Source organism: Podarcis bocagei (assembly GCF_964188305.1).
Source record: "Podarcis bocagei genome assembly, chromosome: 13".
NCBI lineage: Eukaryota > Metazoa > Chordata > Lepidosauria > Squamata > Lacertidae > Podarcis > Podarcis bocagei.
In genome coordinates, this window is record NC_138138.1 from 31610704 (window position 1) to 31626560 (window position 15857).

A 15857-nucleotide genomic window follows, 5' to 3' on the forward strand; every position below is an offset into this window, starting at 1 on the left:
ACATCTGAAGCATGGAGTATGGCAACAAGAAAAATAAATAAAAACAGGACATATCATTTTTGATTAAATGGCTGTAAATATATTGTTATGGTCTAATTTATAACAGAAATGAACCTGATTCCAATCTAGCAACCTATATTGCTTGTACCTCAGCAATAATTTTGGAGTGATTCTTTGGTTTAACCATAAATCTGTACCTTCTTTGATGATTAGATTTCTTATACTGTTTGCTATACAGGAACCTCTACAGCATGATTAGTTTACTCTACTTGTATACTGTATTTTTCCTATTTAAAAAAACTCATACTCGGAGACTTACAGTGTGGAATTTGAACAGGAAAAGGATTTAATTCACAACAAGAATAATAAACAGAAATAATACAGGAGTTGGAAATCTTCAAAGAAACAGCAAACTATACACACATTGAACTAATCAGATGTCACACGCTTTTCAATAAGTTGGTTAGTGTACAGCTTTGATTTTCTTCAGTTACTTAAATTTATCACAGACATGGTACAGTTTAGGTTTCAATAACTGGGGATTCTGAAACAGGTTGGTACTTTCTGTCAGGTGAGTTCTGAAAGAGTTGGGAAGGTTAATCTGCCAATTATCCTTCCCAACCTTTAGAAATCTCTAGAAGTCTTAGTGGCTAGGCACATGGGTGGTGCTGTGGTCTAGACCACTGAGTCTTCTGAGCATGTCAATAGGAAGGTCTGAGGTTTAAACCTGCATATCAGGGTGAGCTCCCGTTGCTCTGTCCTAGCTTCTGCTAACCTAGCAGTGCGAAAGCATACCAATGGAAGTAGATAAATAGGTACCGCTGCAGCAGGAAGGTAAATGTTGTTTCCATGTGCTCTGGCACGTGTGACAGTGTCCTGTTGCAGCAGAAGCGGTTTAGTCATGCTGGCCACATGACCTAGAAAGCTTTCTGTGGATAAACGATTACACCCTCAGTCTGAAAAGTGAGATGAGCCCCCCCCCCCTGTCACCTTTGACTGGACTTAACTATCCAGGGGTCCTTTACCTTTTACCTAGTAGACATAGTGTGATGGCCTGGGATTCCGAGTCTGAGAGTGAACCGGAGGAATCCCAGCCGGCACAGGAGTCCCCGCCTCCAGGGCCGGCTGAACTGGGGCAAGGCCTAGATGCTGAGGAGCCTGCACCTGTGCCAGATCCTCAGGGGCAGGCACCAGGTGAGACCATTCTGGCCCCAGAGGTGCTGGAGGACTCAGTGGCTACAGGTGAGCCTTCCCCGGGGCCCAATAACCCTTCGGCCTCTCCTGAACTGCAGAGGCTTAGGGCAGAGAGGCGAAGGAAACTGGTCTCTCCCAGGAGGAGTGCTCGCCTTAAGGCCAGGAGAGGCGGGGCTCCTGGGGGCCGGGACCGCCCCCGGCCTTAGAAGAAGATAAAGGTCAGGCAGCCCAGTCCCAGGTTGTGGGAGCAACGTCGTTGTGGAGTACCTGCTTTTACCCAGACCTAGATCTGCACTCCCGGTGTGCCTGTTCCTCGCCCGGCTGCCCGCTGCTGACCTACCCGTGTTCCTGTTCCCCGCCTGGCTTCCTGCTGCTGCCCTACCAGCGTTCCTGTTCCCCTGCCTGGCTCCCTGTTTCGGACCTCGCGTCTCACCTAGTGATCGTCTACCCTGCTAGTGACTCTGGACTGAACTTCGGCTACGGTATCAGTACCTCCCCCCCCGGGACCAGCACAGTTTGCTCCCGCCACACCCGCACTCCCTCTTTGTTGGGGTGCGTTCAGGAAGAGTCCGAGGTCATGGCCGACCAAGCGGCTAGACTGTTGGCAATAGCCCAGGAGAACCAGGCCTTGACGCACACCGTGCAGCAGCTCAGTAACGCGGTGACAGCACTTCAGCAGCGGTTGGATGCCCTACCGGCTCCTGGGGCTGACGCCCCGGCTCCTGGCAAGTACCCAGTGGCCTTGCCTGAGAAATTTGATGGGGCCCCGGCCAGCTTTCCCATGTTTCTTGCCCAGGCCAAGCTGTATATTCAGGGGCGCGCCCGGAACTTCCCTGACGACCGCACCAAGGTGCACTTTTTGATTAGTTTGTTAAAGGACCAGGCGGCCAAGTGGGCGTTGCCGCTGCTCAGGCAAGACTCCCCCTTGCTGGCGGACTATGTGGGGTTTTGCAATCTGTTGGAGGCCGCGTTCGGCAACCCCCAGAAGGGGAGTCAAGCCAACCGGGCGATTCGGCGGTTGAAGCAGGGCAAGTCCACGGTGGCCGCATACACCACTGAATTCCGGCTGCTGGCAAAGGACTTGACCTGGAATGACTCTGCTCTTCGGGACCAGTATCTCGAGGGGCTTTCAGACGAGATACTGGACCAGCTGGCCACTATGGAACGCCCCACCACGCTAGACACCCTCATTCAACGGAGTCTACAGATAGACGATCGGCTAGAGGACCGTCGTCAGGCTCGGGGCCGCCGGCACTTCCAGTTCTCAGCACCAGTTTCTACTAGCAGCCCCACAGGCACAGCTGAGTCATTGGAGGAACCTATGCAGATTGGGGCAGTGCGGCCACGCCTCTCCCCCGCAGAGAAGTCGCGGCGTCGGGAGGGGAATCTATGTCTCTATTGTGGCGGAAGCGGACACTATGCCCGGTCCTGTCCTGAGAAACGCCAGCCACAGGGGAAACCGCCAACCCCAGTAGCTGATGGCCCTGGCTACCTGGGGTCCCAAACCGCACAGAATGGGGCCGCACCAATTGAACTACAACACCTTATGGTTCCGGTATGTCTATACCCTCCAGGTGGGCCCTGGATCCTTACCCATGCTCTAGTGGATTCGGGGGCAACCCGCTCTTATATGGACGCTGCTTTTGCTGCCCGTCATCGGGTGCCACTTCAGAACAAGCCAGAACCGGTACAGGTGGAGGCAATCGATGGACGGCTTCTGCGTTCGGGAGCCGTTACTCAGGAGACCCAGCCCCTGGTCCTGTGTCTCCAGCAGCACCGTGAGATGCGAACTTTGGATATTGCCTCCATGCCCCGGTTCCCCCTGGTGCTTGGGATGGACTGGCTAGAGGCTCACAATGTGCAGATTGACTGGGTCAAACGGACTGTACACTTCCCAGACGCAAGTTCTTCTGCTGAGACTGAGATGCTAGCAGCTGCGCCCACTGAGGAGGCTGCTGCAATGCTCCCCGCTGAGTACCGGGACTATCACGACGTGTTCGAGGAACGGGGGGCAGACCAGCTGCCACCGCATCGGTCCTTTGACTGCGGCATAGACCTTCAGCCCGGAGCGCCCCTACCGGTGAGTCGCTTATACTCATTAACAGAGCCAGAGCGCGAGGCTTTGCAGGACTTCTTGTGCAAGAACCTGGAGCGTGGGTTCATTAGGCCTTCTACCTCGCCCACTGCTGCGCCAGTGCTCTTTGTTAAAAAGAAATGTGGGGAGCTCCGCCTTTGCCATGATTACCGGGCCCTGAATAAAATTACCATCCCAGACCGGTACCCCTTGCCCCTTATTTCGGAGTTACTGGAGCGGGTGCAAGGGGCGCAGGTGTTCACCAAGCTAGACCTCCGGGGTGCCTACAATTTTATTCGGATCCGAGCCGGGGATGAGTGGAAGACAACATTCGGGACCCGGTACGGGCAGTTCGAATACCTGGCTATGCCCTTCGGTTTGTGCAACGCGCCTGCTGTGTTCCAACGGTACATCAAACACGTGTTCCAGGACTTGCTAGACAAGTACGTGGTGGTGTACTTGGATGACATTCTGGTTTACTCCCGTGACCCAGTGCGCCACGAGGGTCGTGTCCGGACCGTGCTGCAGCGCCTGCGCGAGCACCGTCTGTATGCAAAGCTCAGCAAGTGCGAGTTCCATCAGCGGTCAGTGGATTTCCTGGGTCACCGACTCTCACCAGGTGGGGTGCAGATGGATCCTGGGAAGGTGGCAGCGGTTCGAGAATGGGCGGCACCTCGGAACTGGAAGGACCTACAGCGTTTCCTGGGGTTCGCCAACTATTACCGGACCTTCATTGCGGATTATGCTCATCGCACCACCCCGTTGACCCGGCTACTGCGCCCCAAGACACCGTTTTCCTGGGACAAAGAGGCAGAGGAGGCATTTCAAGGGTTGAAGGCCTGTTTCCAGAGAGCGCCAATCTTGCAACATCCGGATCCTTCTCGACCCTTTGTGGTAGAGACTGACGCCTCCAGTACGGCTCTTGGTGCCGTCTTGTCTCAGCAGTGTGGACCGGAAGCGCCACTCTTACCCTGCGCCTACTATTCCCGCCAGCTCCTCCCAGCGGAGCGTAACTATACCGTGTGGGAGCGGGAACTACTGGCCATCAAGGTGGCCTTTGAGGTTTGGCGCCACCATCTTGAGGGGGCACGACACCCGGTGGAGGTGAGAACCGACCACCGGAACCTGGAGTACCTTCAGACCACCCGCAAGCTGAACCAAAGGCAGATCCGGTGGGCGTTGTTCTTTTCCCGGTTCCATTTCCGGATCCGCTACATCCCTAGCTCCCAAAACCAGAAGGCGGATGCCCTGTCCCGGAAACCTGAAGACAACGCAGACACGGTACAGCAAGCAGTACCCACCATGATCCTACCACCAGCTGCATTCCTGGCCACCCAGGAGGTTGAGCCACTGCAGGCTCGGGTGCGGGAACAGCAGCGGGTCGACGCTTGGGCCCAGGAACGACTCCGGGAACTGGCCGAAGGGTCATGCCCTCAGTATCCAGGGCTGGTCTTGCATCAGGGTCTTCTGCTGCACCACGGGCGCCTGTACATCCCACCAGGGCCACTGCGGGCTGAGGTTCTCCGGATGACCCATGATGCTCCAGCAGCAGGACACTTTGGGCGGTATCAGACCACCCATCTGGTAAGCCGTGAGTTTTGGTGGCCCCGTCTGAAGGCTGACGTGGCTCGCTACGTCGCTGGTTGTGATGTCTGCAGCGGGCCAAGGGGCCTACCGGGAGACCCCCCGGCCTTCTTCAGCCGTTGCCGGTTCCACCACGTCCTTGGCACACAGTTTCTCAGGACTTTGTAGTGGAGCTACCCCCGTCTCGGGGCTACACCTGCCTTCTAGTTTTCTCCGACCATTTCACGAAGATGGTGCACTGTGCCCCGTGCCCATCCATACCCTCAGCTAAGGAAACCGCTCAGCTGTACCTTCAGCATGTCTTCCGCCTGCATGGCCTACCTGAGCGTGTGGTGTCCGACCATGGCGTTCAGTTCACGTCCCGGTTTTGGCGTTCTTTGCACCAGGCCCTCGGAACAGAGGTCTGTCTCTCATCTGCTTACCACCCACAGACTGATGGCCAGACGGAACGGGCGAACGCGGTGCTGGAGCAGTACCTCTGGTGTTACTGCAGCTACCAGCAGGATGACTGGGTCGACCACCTAGCCTTGGCGGAGTTCGCTTATAACAACGCAGTGAATGCGTCCACCCAGCAGACCCCGTTCCAGGCCAGCTATGGTTTTCATCCACAGTTGTTTCCGGATGTGCTGCCGGCATCTGCGGTCCCTGCGGTGACAGAGTGGCTTCAGGAGCTCCAGTCCCAGCAACAGCTGTTGATGGAGCAGCTGCGCCAGGCCAAGGAGGCGTACAAGGTCCAGGCCGACCGCCACCGCCAGGTGGGGCCGGAACTCCACGTCGGTGACCTGGTATGGCTCTCCACTCGCCACCTCCACCCTTCTCGACCTTCGCGGAAGCTGGACGCCCGTTTCACCGGCCCGTTCCCCATCGTGCACCAGGTCTCGCCGGTGGCATTCCGTCTCCGGTTGCCAGCATCCTTGAAGGTTCACCCGGTATTCCACAGGTCCCTTCTGAGTCCGGTGGCCCCACCCGACGAGTTCCACCCGAACCGTCCCCGATCGCAGCCAGTTTTGGTTCAGGGAGAGCCTGAGTACGAGGTGGAACGCATTCTGGACTCCCGATACCGCAGGGGAAAGCTGCAGTATCTCATAGACTGGAAGGGGTATGGGCCGGAGGACCGTTCCTGGGAACCAGCGGCCAACGTCCACGCGCCTGCCTGCCTCCGAGAGTTTCATGCGGCGTACCCCAACAAGCCGGGTCCGGACCCTCAATTGAGGGGGGGGGCCTGGGAGGGGGGATGGTGTGATGGCCTGGGATTCCGAGTCTGAGAGTGAACCGGAGGAATCCCAGCCGGCACAGGAGTCCCCGCCTCCAGGGCCGGCTGAACTGGGGCAAGGCCTAGATGCTGAGGAGCCTGCACCTGTGCCAGATCCTCAGGGGCAGGCACCAGGTGAGACCATTCTGGCCCCAGAGGTGCTGGAGGACTCAGTGGCTACAGGTGAGCCTCCCCCGGGGCCCAGTAACCCTTCAGCCTCTCCTGAACTGCAGAGGCTTAGGGCAGAGAGGCGAAGGGAACTGGTCTCTCCCAGGAGGAGTGCTCGCCTTAAGGCCAGGAGAGGTGGGGCTCCTGGGGGCCGGGGCCGCCCCCGGCCTTAGAAGAAGATAAAGGTCAGGCAGCCCAGTCCCAGGTTGCGGGAGCAACGTCATTGTGGAGTACCTGCTTTTACCCAGACCTAGATCTGCACTCCCGGTGTGCCTGTTCCACGCCCGGCTTCCTGCTTCTACTCTCCGGTGTTCCTGTTCCTCGCCCGGCTGCCCGCTGCTGACCTACCCATGTTCCTGTTCCCCGCCTGGCTTCCTGCTGCTGCCCTACCAGCGTTCCTGTTCCCCTGCCTGGCTCCCTGTTTCGGACCTCGCGTCTCACCTAGTGATCGTCTACCCTGCTAGTGACTCTGGACTGAACTTCGGCTACGGTATCAGTACCTTCCCCCCGCCCCCGGGACCAGCACACATAGAATATCAGACCAGGGAATCAGCACTCATTCCCCTTCTAACTAGTTTGACATTATTCTTCTCTCACTAGAAGATACATCCTCTTCCTACTGGACTGAGGTTTAAGTATAGTGTTCCCCCACAACTCCACTACTCCTACGCTAAAATTCACCTTTCCAGTTCTCGTGTTTCTGTATACTCTTAAAGACAATAACCTTTATCTTTCAATCTAACTCCCAGCTCAGAGACTGCCTTCTCCAGCTGTAAATATTCCTTCAGAGTGGTTTTCACACAACTCAAGATGTACTGCTTTCAAACAACCCAATGCCAGGAACTAATTTTGGGCTGCACTTATTCTGTGATATCCCTCCACTAGTAAAAATGGTATGTATAGACACCTCCAAATATGAAGTTGCTGTCCATTCTTGCTGATCATTGTCTCCTACATCCATATGATCTAGGCTACCCTTAAATTTCATTCTGATCCTCACACTTCATGGTAGTGAAATTATTCTATGGGAAAGCCTTATTTGCCTCCATTAGGCCCCTGTCCAGCTACACTCTGGTGAGTGACAATATTATTTATTTTATGAACACTGTAGTGGTTCCTGCTTTAAACCCCATAACATATACCCTAAGGAAAAGAATAAGTGAATGGGGCATTTGAGAATCAGTTATAAAAATCTTCTCTGCACATGATCCAACCAACACAACATTTGGCAACAGAGTTCTGAACATGCTCATAATTCTGATTGTGAAACTCAACTATTTCCTTCAAACTCCCATGTACTTCTTTCTGGTAAACCATTCTTGGTTAGAAATTGGTTACACCACTATTGTAGTGCCCCAGATGTTGGCACATCTGTTAACAAAGCATAAAAGCATTTCCAAAGCAGCCGAGATGTATGGCTTTACCTTCCTGGGGCTGACAGAATGCTGCCTCCTGGCAGCTATGGCATATGATATGTTTACATATGCCATCCATTGCATTATACAGTAATCATGAATCTAAAATGGTCTGCATGTCTGGGGGAGAGAGGAGGTGCCACCTCAGGCTGCAACCGCCACTGACTGACAAGACAGTAAGCAGCCATTCTGGTGTGTGTGTCTTAAGGACGGCAATGTTGACAACTAGATCCATTTCCTAGGAAACTCCCAACAATGGGATCATATGTATATTTATTTTGATTCATTTAGAATCATAACCAAGAAAAGTAAAGATGAGGGAAATAAACAAATGAGGAAAAGAAAGGGAAAGAGACATAATTAATGAATAAAATGCAAATGATTCAAAGCAGGCTCATGGGTGCCACTTGACGTCTCTCTTTTTAAATTATTCTACCTGCAAGGTGGATGACTTGCATTTGGGACATTTGGAAAGCGTGAGAGCTGATGAATAATCAAATTTAAATCTACACATTAGTCCAAGAGATGACAATTATGTTGACTCACACTGGAATTGTCACAGGCTATGCCTATTTATTATGTTTTTAAGACAGTTAAGAATATTGTGATGCTTTGAAAGCTGGAGTAAGAAAAGAGTGCAACATATTAATTGGCATCTACCCACTGTCCTTGATTACTGTTTGGCAGACTGACTCTATCAAAATTTATAATTAGCTGCAATGTCATTAATACCTTCAGTAAGTTGGATGCAGTAATACAAGGTTACCCCAAATTTTTTTAGCAAGTGCTTGTTTTTAAAAGGGTTCCTTGCACATTATTTCCAATGAAAAAGAGGGTGTAGTCTGCAAAACATCAAAGAGGGATAAACCTCTCCCCCTCTCTGTCTCTCTCAATTCCACACAGCCCCTGGAGATGTTGTTACACAATCACATTATGCCATTTCCAGTGACATTTATGGCCCCATTTTGAATATGCATGGCAGGATCTGTGCTTTCTAACTGCTTAGAGAGATTTTAGTTTTGCAAAAGCTAAAGAAAACAAATAAGAGAATGGATAAAAAGTCATTGGACCACCTCATAATTCTGTAAATTATATGGCTCTCACTAAGAGCCATATAAACACAGAAAGTAAAAATTAACTCATAATCAGATTTGCTTTGAATTACAAAATATTTTCTTAGCAGTTTTATAGACTGCCTTTCCTCTGACAGGGTTATCTCAGGGCAGTTTCTAATTTGGGGTTAAAGTTCACAGGATTGGACTAGGGCATGCCATATATTTGAGAATTCGAAACCTACTATATATGACTTATGAACTGATTAGTTTTGATTTCCAGCAGCACCATTATTCATGATGTGTTTGCACTGACCATGATATCACATCACAAAATTGAGTTATTTTAATGCAGTGCATTCCTTCACTTATAAGAATCTGAGAAAGATTGAAAATGAGTGAGTGGGAAAGATAATGGTTTGATCTGCATACCCGGCTGAGCAAACCATAATTTAGCATCAAGATATGAGAAAGGGGGCTTCCAGGAAGAAAATTTAATCTACTTTGTTCTTCTCTGATCACTTTGCTGCCATGCCATGCCATGCCATGAGATTTGAATCCACTCTAATGCCCTAACTTTCTCCAGACTAACTATGGATTTGTAGAATTCCTTTATCCTAAATTATGTTTTTGCCTGGTCTGACATGCAAGCCAGACCAGTATCAATAGTGTAATCATCTGATTTAATTAATAATCTAGATCTGCCTTTTCCTCTTCCATACAGGATATCCATTCTATGGAAGAGCTAGCTGAGAACCAGACCAGTCTAAATAAGTTCATCCTGGTAGGGTTTTCATACCTTGCTGAATGGCAAATCTTGCTGTTTTTGTTTTTTTCTGGTGATGTACATTACTGCCTTAGTTGGGAACATGCTCATAATTCTGCTTGTGAAACTCAACCATGCCCTTCAAACTCCCATGTACTTCTTTTTGGTAAACCTATCTTTCTTAGAAATAGGTTACACCACTAGTGTGGTGCCCCAGATGTTGGCACACCTGTTAACAAAGCATAAAAGCATTTCCAAAGCTAGATGTGCAGCCCAGATGTATGCCTTCACCATTCTGGGGCTGACAGAATGTTGCCTCCTGGCAGCTATGGCATATGACCGCTATGTTTCCATATGCCACCCATTGCACTACACAGTAATCATGAATCACCAAGTCTGTACAAAGTTGGCAGCCGCAGCATGGATTATTTGCTTCTTGGTACAAATTGCTCAAACAGCATGGATCTTCAGTTTACCCTTCTGTGGCTCTCAACACATCCAGCATTTCTTTTGTGATATCCTACCAGTGGTGAAAACGGCATGCACAGATACCTACAAAAATGAGATTGGAGTCATGGCAGTGACCATCACTTTTATCATGAGTCCATTCCTACTGATTATCCTCTCCTACGTCCGTATAATTTCAACCATCCTTAAGCTTCCTTCTGCTGAGCAAAGGCGGAAAGCCTTCTCCACTTGCTCCTCACACCTCACGGTGGTGACATTATTCTTTGGGTCAGGCCTCTTCACCTACTTAATGCCCAAGTCCAGCTACACTTCAAGGAGTGACAAATTACTGCTCTTATGTACACAGTTGTCACTCCAGTTTTAAATCCCATCATATATACCCTAAGACAGGGGTCTGCAACCTTTAAGACAAAAAGAGCCACTTGGACCCGTTTCCGAAGAAAAAAAACCTGGGAGCCGCAAAACTCGTCATTATAAAAATAACTTTTTTGTCACTTTTTTATTATTTCTTTGTTTGAACCCTCAGAATTACTTCCCCTCATAGAAATAAACGTTAAATTAACAAGTTGCCTTTTTGTGTGTGTGTGTGTGTGTTCTTCACTCCCCTTCAAAACAGTGACCAGCGTACATGCCCCTTATAATGTAGCGGGCGGGCGGGTGGGAAGGTGACGTCGGGACGGTGCATGACTAACACACGCACCGCACCCATGCAACGTCACAGCCAGTACAGCGCCCGCCACAGTGGGGAGTGCCAGGGTGCACAATGTGCCTCCTCCCCTCGCTAGTATCTGCCCCGGAGCCACGGCAAAGGTGTAAAAGAGCCACATGTGGCTCTGGAGCCGCGGGTTGCAGACCCCTGCCCTAAGAAATAAAGAAGTGCAGAAAGCTTATAAGAAAACAATTGCAAGGGTCTTCTCTCCACAAAACCCAACTAGCTGAATATCTGTAGAATGGAGTACATAAAGAAAAAAAAAAGTAAACACCAAAGACGTTTCTACTTATTAAGGGGATGTAAATATTTAATTCAAATACGGCCATGCTGAACCACAACTTCCACTCTCTTCGAAGTTGGTCTTCATTTGCCTTAGATAATTATCTAGACTGATGAAGCACTGTGTATAACTCAAATCCTTGTATAGTGTACTGGATGCACCTGTTGGTATGCATACAATGCACTGCATGACCCACTCCATTCATGTTATTCTAATCAAACATGACTACCTAGTCTTTTTTATCCATCCATTCATTTATTTCATAAAATTTATATACTGCTTGGTTGTAGAAAAAACCTGAAAGAGGCTTTGAGTCCAGCCCCTTTTAACCACAGGAAATTAGATGGGTGAAATTTGGATTGCATTGAAAAGCTGTATTTTCAATTCCTATAAAAATGTGAGGTTTCTGGAAGTAATTGTAATTTCTTGCATCACCCAAGGATTAAATGCATATATTTTTTTCTTAGCCATTCTTACTCCCATGGATTAGTTAGCAGAAAATTCCCAAACGTATTCCTTCGAAATTCAGTTGCATTAAGAATGAGATCACATATATGAAAATATCTTTGTTTGGTGCATCATTGTGCACTGCTCTGAAGCACGAAACAGCAGTTACTTCTTTTGCAAAGTAAGATTTTATGGGAGTAAGGTATGATTGTTACATCTAAATCAAAGAACTTTTGCTCATGATTGACTGTGTTTTAATTCTGGTATGTTTGTCTGTAATGCTTTTATAGCTAGATACTGTTAGGAGAATCTCAACTGTGAGATATTCTATCATCTACCAATCTCTCTCTATCTCTCTCTATCTATCATCTATCTCTATCATCTATCTATCTTCATTTTTTTTTTACAACCAAGAAAATTCAAGCTATGAAAGCAATGAAGAAATAAAGGAATATAAACGATTCAAATCGAACTAGTGTGTGTTTTCCAGTGTTTTACCTTACTCTACCTACAGAGCCACAGATCACAGTGAAGAAAAGTTACAGTGCTCATAGCATTCAAGCAATGGGACTTCAGTTTCATTTTATGATCACATGCCCCCCTTCCCCCCTTTATCTTACTTCCATTATCACAGATAATAATCCTATTGGGAAGAGAGCTATTGCATTATTTTCCTGTTTGAAGGCTTCCCGTAGGCTTGTGTTTTGCCACAGTGAAATTAGGATTATGCACGAGATGGGCCTTTTGGATGCTCCAGCTAGTTCTACTATAATTACCTGATTTAATACATGATTTGTATATATCTTTTCCTTTTCCATACAGGTTAAGCATTCTATGGAAAAACTAGGTGAGAACGAGACCAATCTGAATGAGTTCATTCTGGAGGGGTTTTCATATCTTGCTGAACTGCAAATCTTGCTGTTTTTTGTTTTTCTGGTGACGTACATAATCACCTTGCTGGGAAACATGCTCATTATTCTGCTCATAAAACTCAACCCTTCTCTTCAGACTCCCATGTACTTCTTCTTAGTGAACCTATCATTCTTAGAAATGTGTTACACCACTAGTGTGGTGCCCCAGATGCTGGTACATTTGTTAACAGAGCATAAAACATATCCATAGCAAGATGTGCAGCCCAGATGTATGCCTTCGCCATGCTGGGCCTGACAGAATGTTGCCTCTTGGCAGCTATGGCATATGACCGCTATGTTGCCATATGCCACCCATTGCACTACACAGAAATCATGAATTACCAAGTCTGTACACAGTTGGCAGCCGCAGCATGGATTATTTGCTTATTGGTACAAGTTGCTCAGATGGCATGGATCTTCAGCTTACCCTTCTGTGGTTCTAAACACATCCAGCACTTCTTTTGTGATATCCTTCCAGTGATGAAAATGGCATGCACAGATACCTACAAAAATGAGATTCTTGTCATGGCAGTGTCTATTATTTTCATTATGAGTCCTTTCCTGCTGATCATCCTCTCCTACATCCGTATAATTTCAACCATCCTCAAACTTCCTTCTGCTAAGGGAAGAAGAAAAGCCTTCTCCACTTGCTCCTCACACCTCATGGTGGTAACATTATTCTATGGGTCAGGCCTCTTCACCTACTTAATGCCGAAGTCCAGCTCCACTCCGTGGAGTGACCAAATAATTTCTCTTATGTACACAGTTGTTAGTCCTTTTTTGAACCCCATAATATATACCCTAAGAAATAAAGAAGTGAAGGGAGCATTTAAGAAGACAGTTTCACGGTTGCTCTCTGTACAGAACCCAACAAGTTGAACATCTGAAGCATGGAGTATGGCAACAAAAAAATAAACAAAAACAGGACATATCATTTTTGATTAAATGGTTGTAAGTATATTGTTAAGGTCTAATTTATAACAGTTATTACAGAAATGAACCTGATTCCAACCTAGCAACCTATATTGCCTGCACCTCAGCAATAATTTTGGAGTGATTCTTTGGTTTAACCATAAATCTATACCTTCTTTGATGATTAGATTTCTTATACTGTTTGCTATACAGGAACCTCTACAGCATGATTAGTTTGTATACTGTATTTTTCCTATTTAAAAAAACTCATACTCAGAGACTTACAGTGTGGAATTTGAACAGGAAAAGGATTTAATTCACAACAAGAATAATAAACAGAAATAATACAGGAGTTGGAAGTCTTCAAAGAAACAGCAAACTATACACACACTGAACTCATCAGATGTCACAGGCTTTTCAATAAGTTGGTTAGTGTACAGCTTTGATTTTCTTCAGTTACTTAAACTTATCACAGACATTGTACAGTTTAGGTTTCAATAACTGGGGATTCTGAAACAGGTTGGTACTTTCTGTCAGGTGAGTTCTGAAAGAGTTGGGAAGGATAATCTGCCAGTTATCCTTCCCAATCTTTAGAAATCTCTAGAAGTCTTAGTGGCTAGGCACATGGGTGGTGCTGTGGTCTAAACCACGGAGCTTCCTGAGTTTGTTAATCGGAAGGTCTGAGGTTTAAACCTGCATAACAGGGTGAGCTCCCATTGCTCTTTCCCAGCTTCTGCTAACATAGCAGTGTGAGAGCATACCAGTGCAAGTAGTTAAATTTGTACTGCTGCAGCAGGAAGGTACCGTATTTTTCGCACTATAGGATGCACTTTTTCCCCTCCAAAAATGAAGGGGAAATGTGTGTGCGTCCTATGGTGCGAATGCAGGCTTTTGCTGAAGCCTGGAGAGCGAGAGGGGTCCGTGCGCACCGACCCCTCTCGCTCTCCAGGCTTCAGGAAGCTATCCCAAGTCTTGCAAGCCCGGCGGGATGTCCCGCGGGCTCGCAAGGCTTGCGGGCAGCAGCCTGCACCCAAAAGCTGGGGACAGCGGGGAGGCGCAGAGCCGCCACCCCGCTATTCCCCGACCTGATCTGGAGGCTGGCGGGGGGAGAAGCAAGCCTGCTTCTCCCCCCCCCAGCTCCACAAGCTCGGGGGATGGGGGGATGGCGAAGCGCCGCCATCCCGCTATTCCCCGACCTGATCTGGAGGCTGGGGGTGGGAGAAGCAAGCCTGCTTCTCCCCCCCCACCATCCCCACAACCTCCAGATCAGGTCGGGGAATAGCGGGATGGCAGCGCTCCGCCATCCCGCTATTCCCCGACCTGATCTGGAGGCTGGGGGTGGGAGAAGGAAGCCTGCTTCTCCCCCCCCACCATCCCCACAACCTCCAGATCAGGTCGGGGAATAGCGGGATGGCAGCGCTCCGCCATCCCGCTATTCCACGACCTGATCTGGAGGCTGGGGGTGGGAGAAGCAAGCCTGCTTCTCCCCCCCACCATCCCCACAACCTCCAGATCAGGTCGGGGAATAGCGGGATGGCAGCGCTCCGCCATCCCGCTATTCCCCGACCTGATCTGGAGGCTGGGGGTGGGAGAAGCAAGCCTGCTTCTCCCCCCCACCATCCCCACAACCTCCAGATCAGGTCGGGGAATAGCGGGATGGCAGCGCTCCGCCATCCCGCTATTCCACGACCTGATCTGGAGGCTGGGGGTGGGAGAAGGAAGCCTGCTTCTCCCCCCCACCATCCCCACAACCTCCAGATCAGGTCGGGGTAATAGCGGGATGGCAGCGCTCCGCCATCCCGCTATTCCCCGACCTGATCTGGAGGCTGGGGGTGGGAGAAGCAAGCCTGCTTCTCCCCCCCACCATCCCCACAACCTCCAGATCAGGTCGGGGAATAGCGGGATGGCAGCGCTCCAACATCCCGCTATTCCGCAACCTGATCTGGAGGCTGGGGGTGGGAGAAGCAAGCCTGCTTCTCCCCCCCCACCATCCCCACAACCTCCAGATCAGGTCGGGGAATAGTGGGATGGCAGCGCTCCGCCATCCCGCTATTCCCCGACCTGATCTGGAGGCTGGGGGCGGGAGAAGCAAGCCTGCTTCTCCCCCCCCACCAGCCCCACAACCTCCAGGCTTCAGGAGAGCCCCACCGCCAGCCCCACAAGCTTGGGGGACAGCGGGAGAGGTGCAGCACGCCCTTCCCGCTGTCCCCCGACTTGGTTAGAAGGCTGGGGGGGGGGAGAAGCCTGCTCCTCCCCGTCACCAGCCCCGCAAACTCGGGAGACAGCGGGAGAGGCGCAGCGCGCCATTCCCGCTGTCCCCCGACTTGGTTAGAAGGCTGGCGGGGGGAGAAGCCTGCTCCTCCCCGTCGCCAGCCCCGCAAACTCGGGAGACAGCGGCAGGGGCGCAGCGCGCCCTTCCCGCTGTCCCCCGACTTGGTTAGAAGGCTGGCCCAGCCCCGCAAACTCGGGGTTTGGACATGGTTTGGAGGCTGGCGGAAGGTTTCCTCCTCCCCCAGCCCCGCAAGCTCCCAGAGCGATGCCAAAGCTGCGCGCAGCTTCGGCATGGCTCTGGGTCCCGTTCTGGGGGAGGGGGAAGCTCGGGCTTCCCCGCCCCAGCCCCGC

General features: G+C 50.1%; 1 protein-coding gene and 1 pseudogene across 2 annotated transcripts; both read left to right on the forward strand.

Annotated features, from left to right (window-relative positions):
* Nucleotides 1-9581: 9581 nt before the first annotated feature.
* Nucleotides 9582-10337, forward strand: LOC308570587 (olfactory receptor 10A4-like; the record flags this gene model as incomplete). Its single annotated transcript, XM_081165506.1, has 1 exon — nt 9582-10337. One exon carries the CDS (start codon nt 9582-9584, stop codon nt 10335-10337), a length of 756 nt encoding a protein of 251 aa, XP_081021632.1.
* A 1909-nt stretch (nt 10338-12246) lies between these two features.
* Nucleotides 12247-13202, forward strand: LOC308571708 (olfactory receptor 10AG1-like; annotated as a pseudogene). The gene has a single exon. The product of its transcript is annotated as an olfactory receptor 10AG1-like (transcript).
* The last annotated feature ends 2655 nt before the right edge of the window (nt 13203-15857 follow it).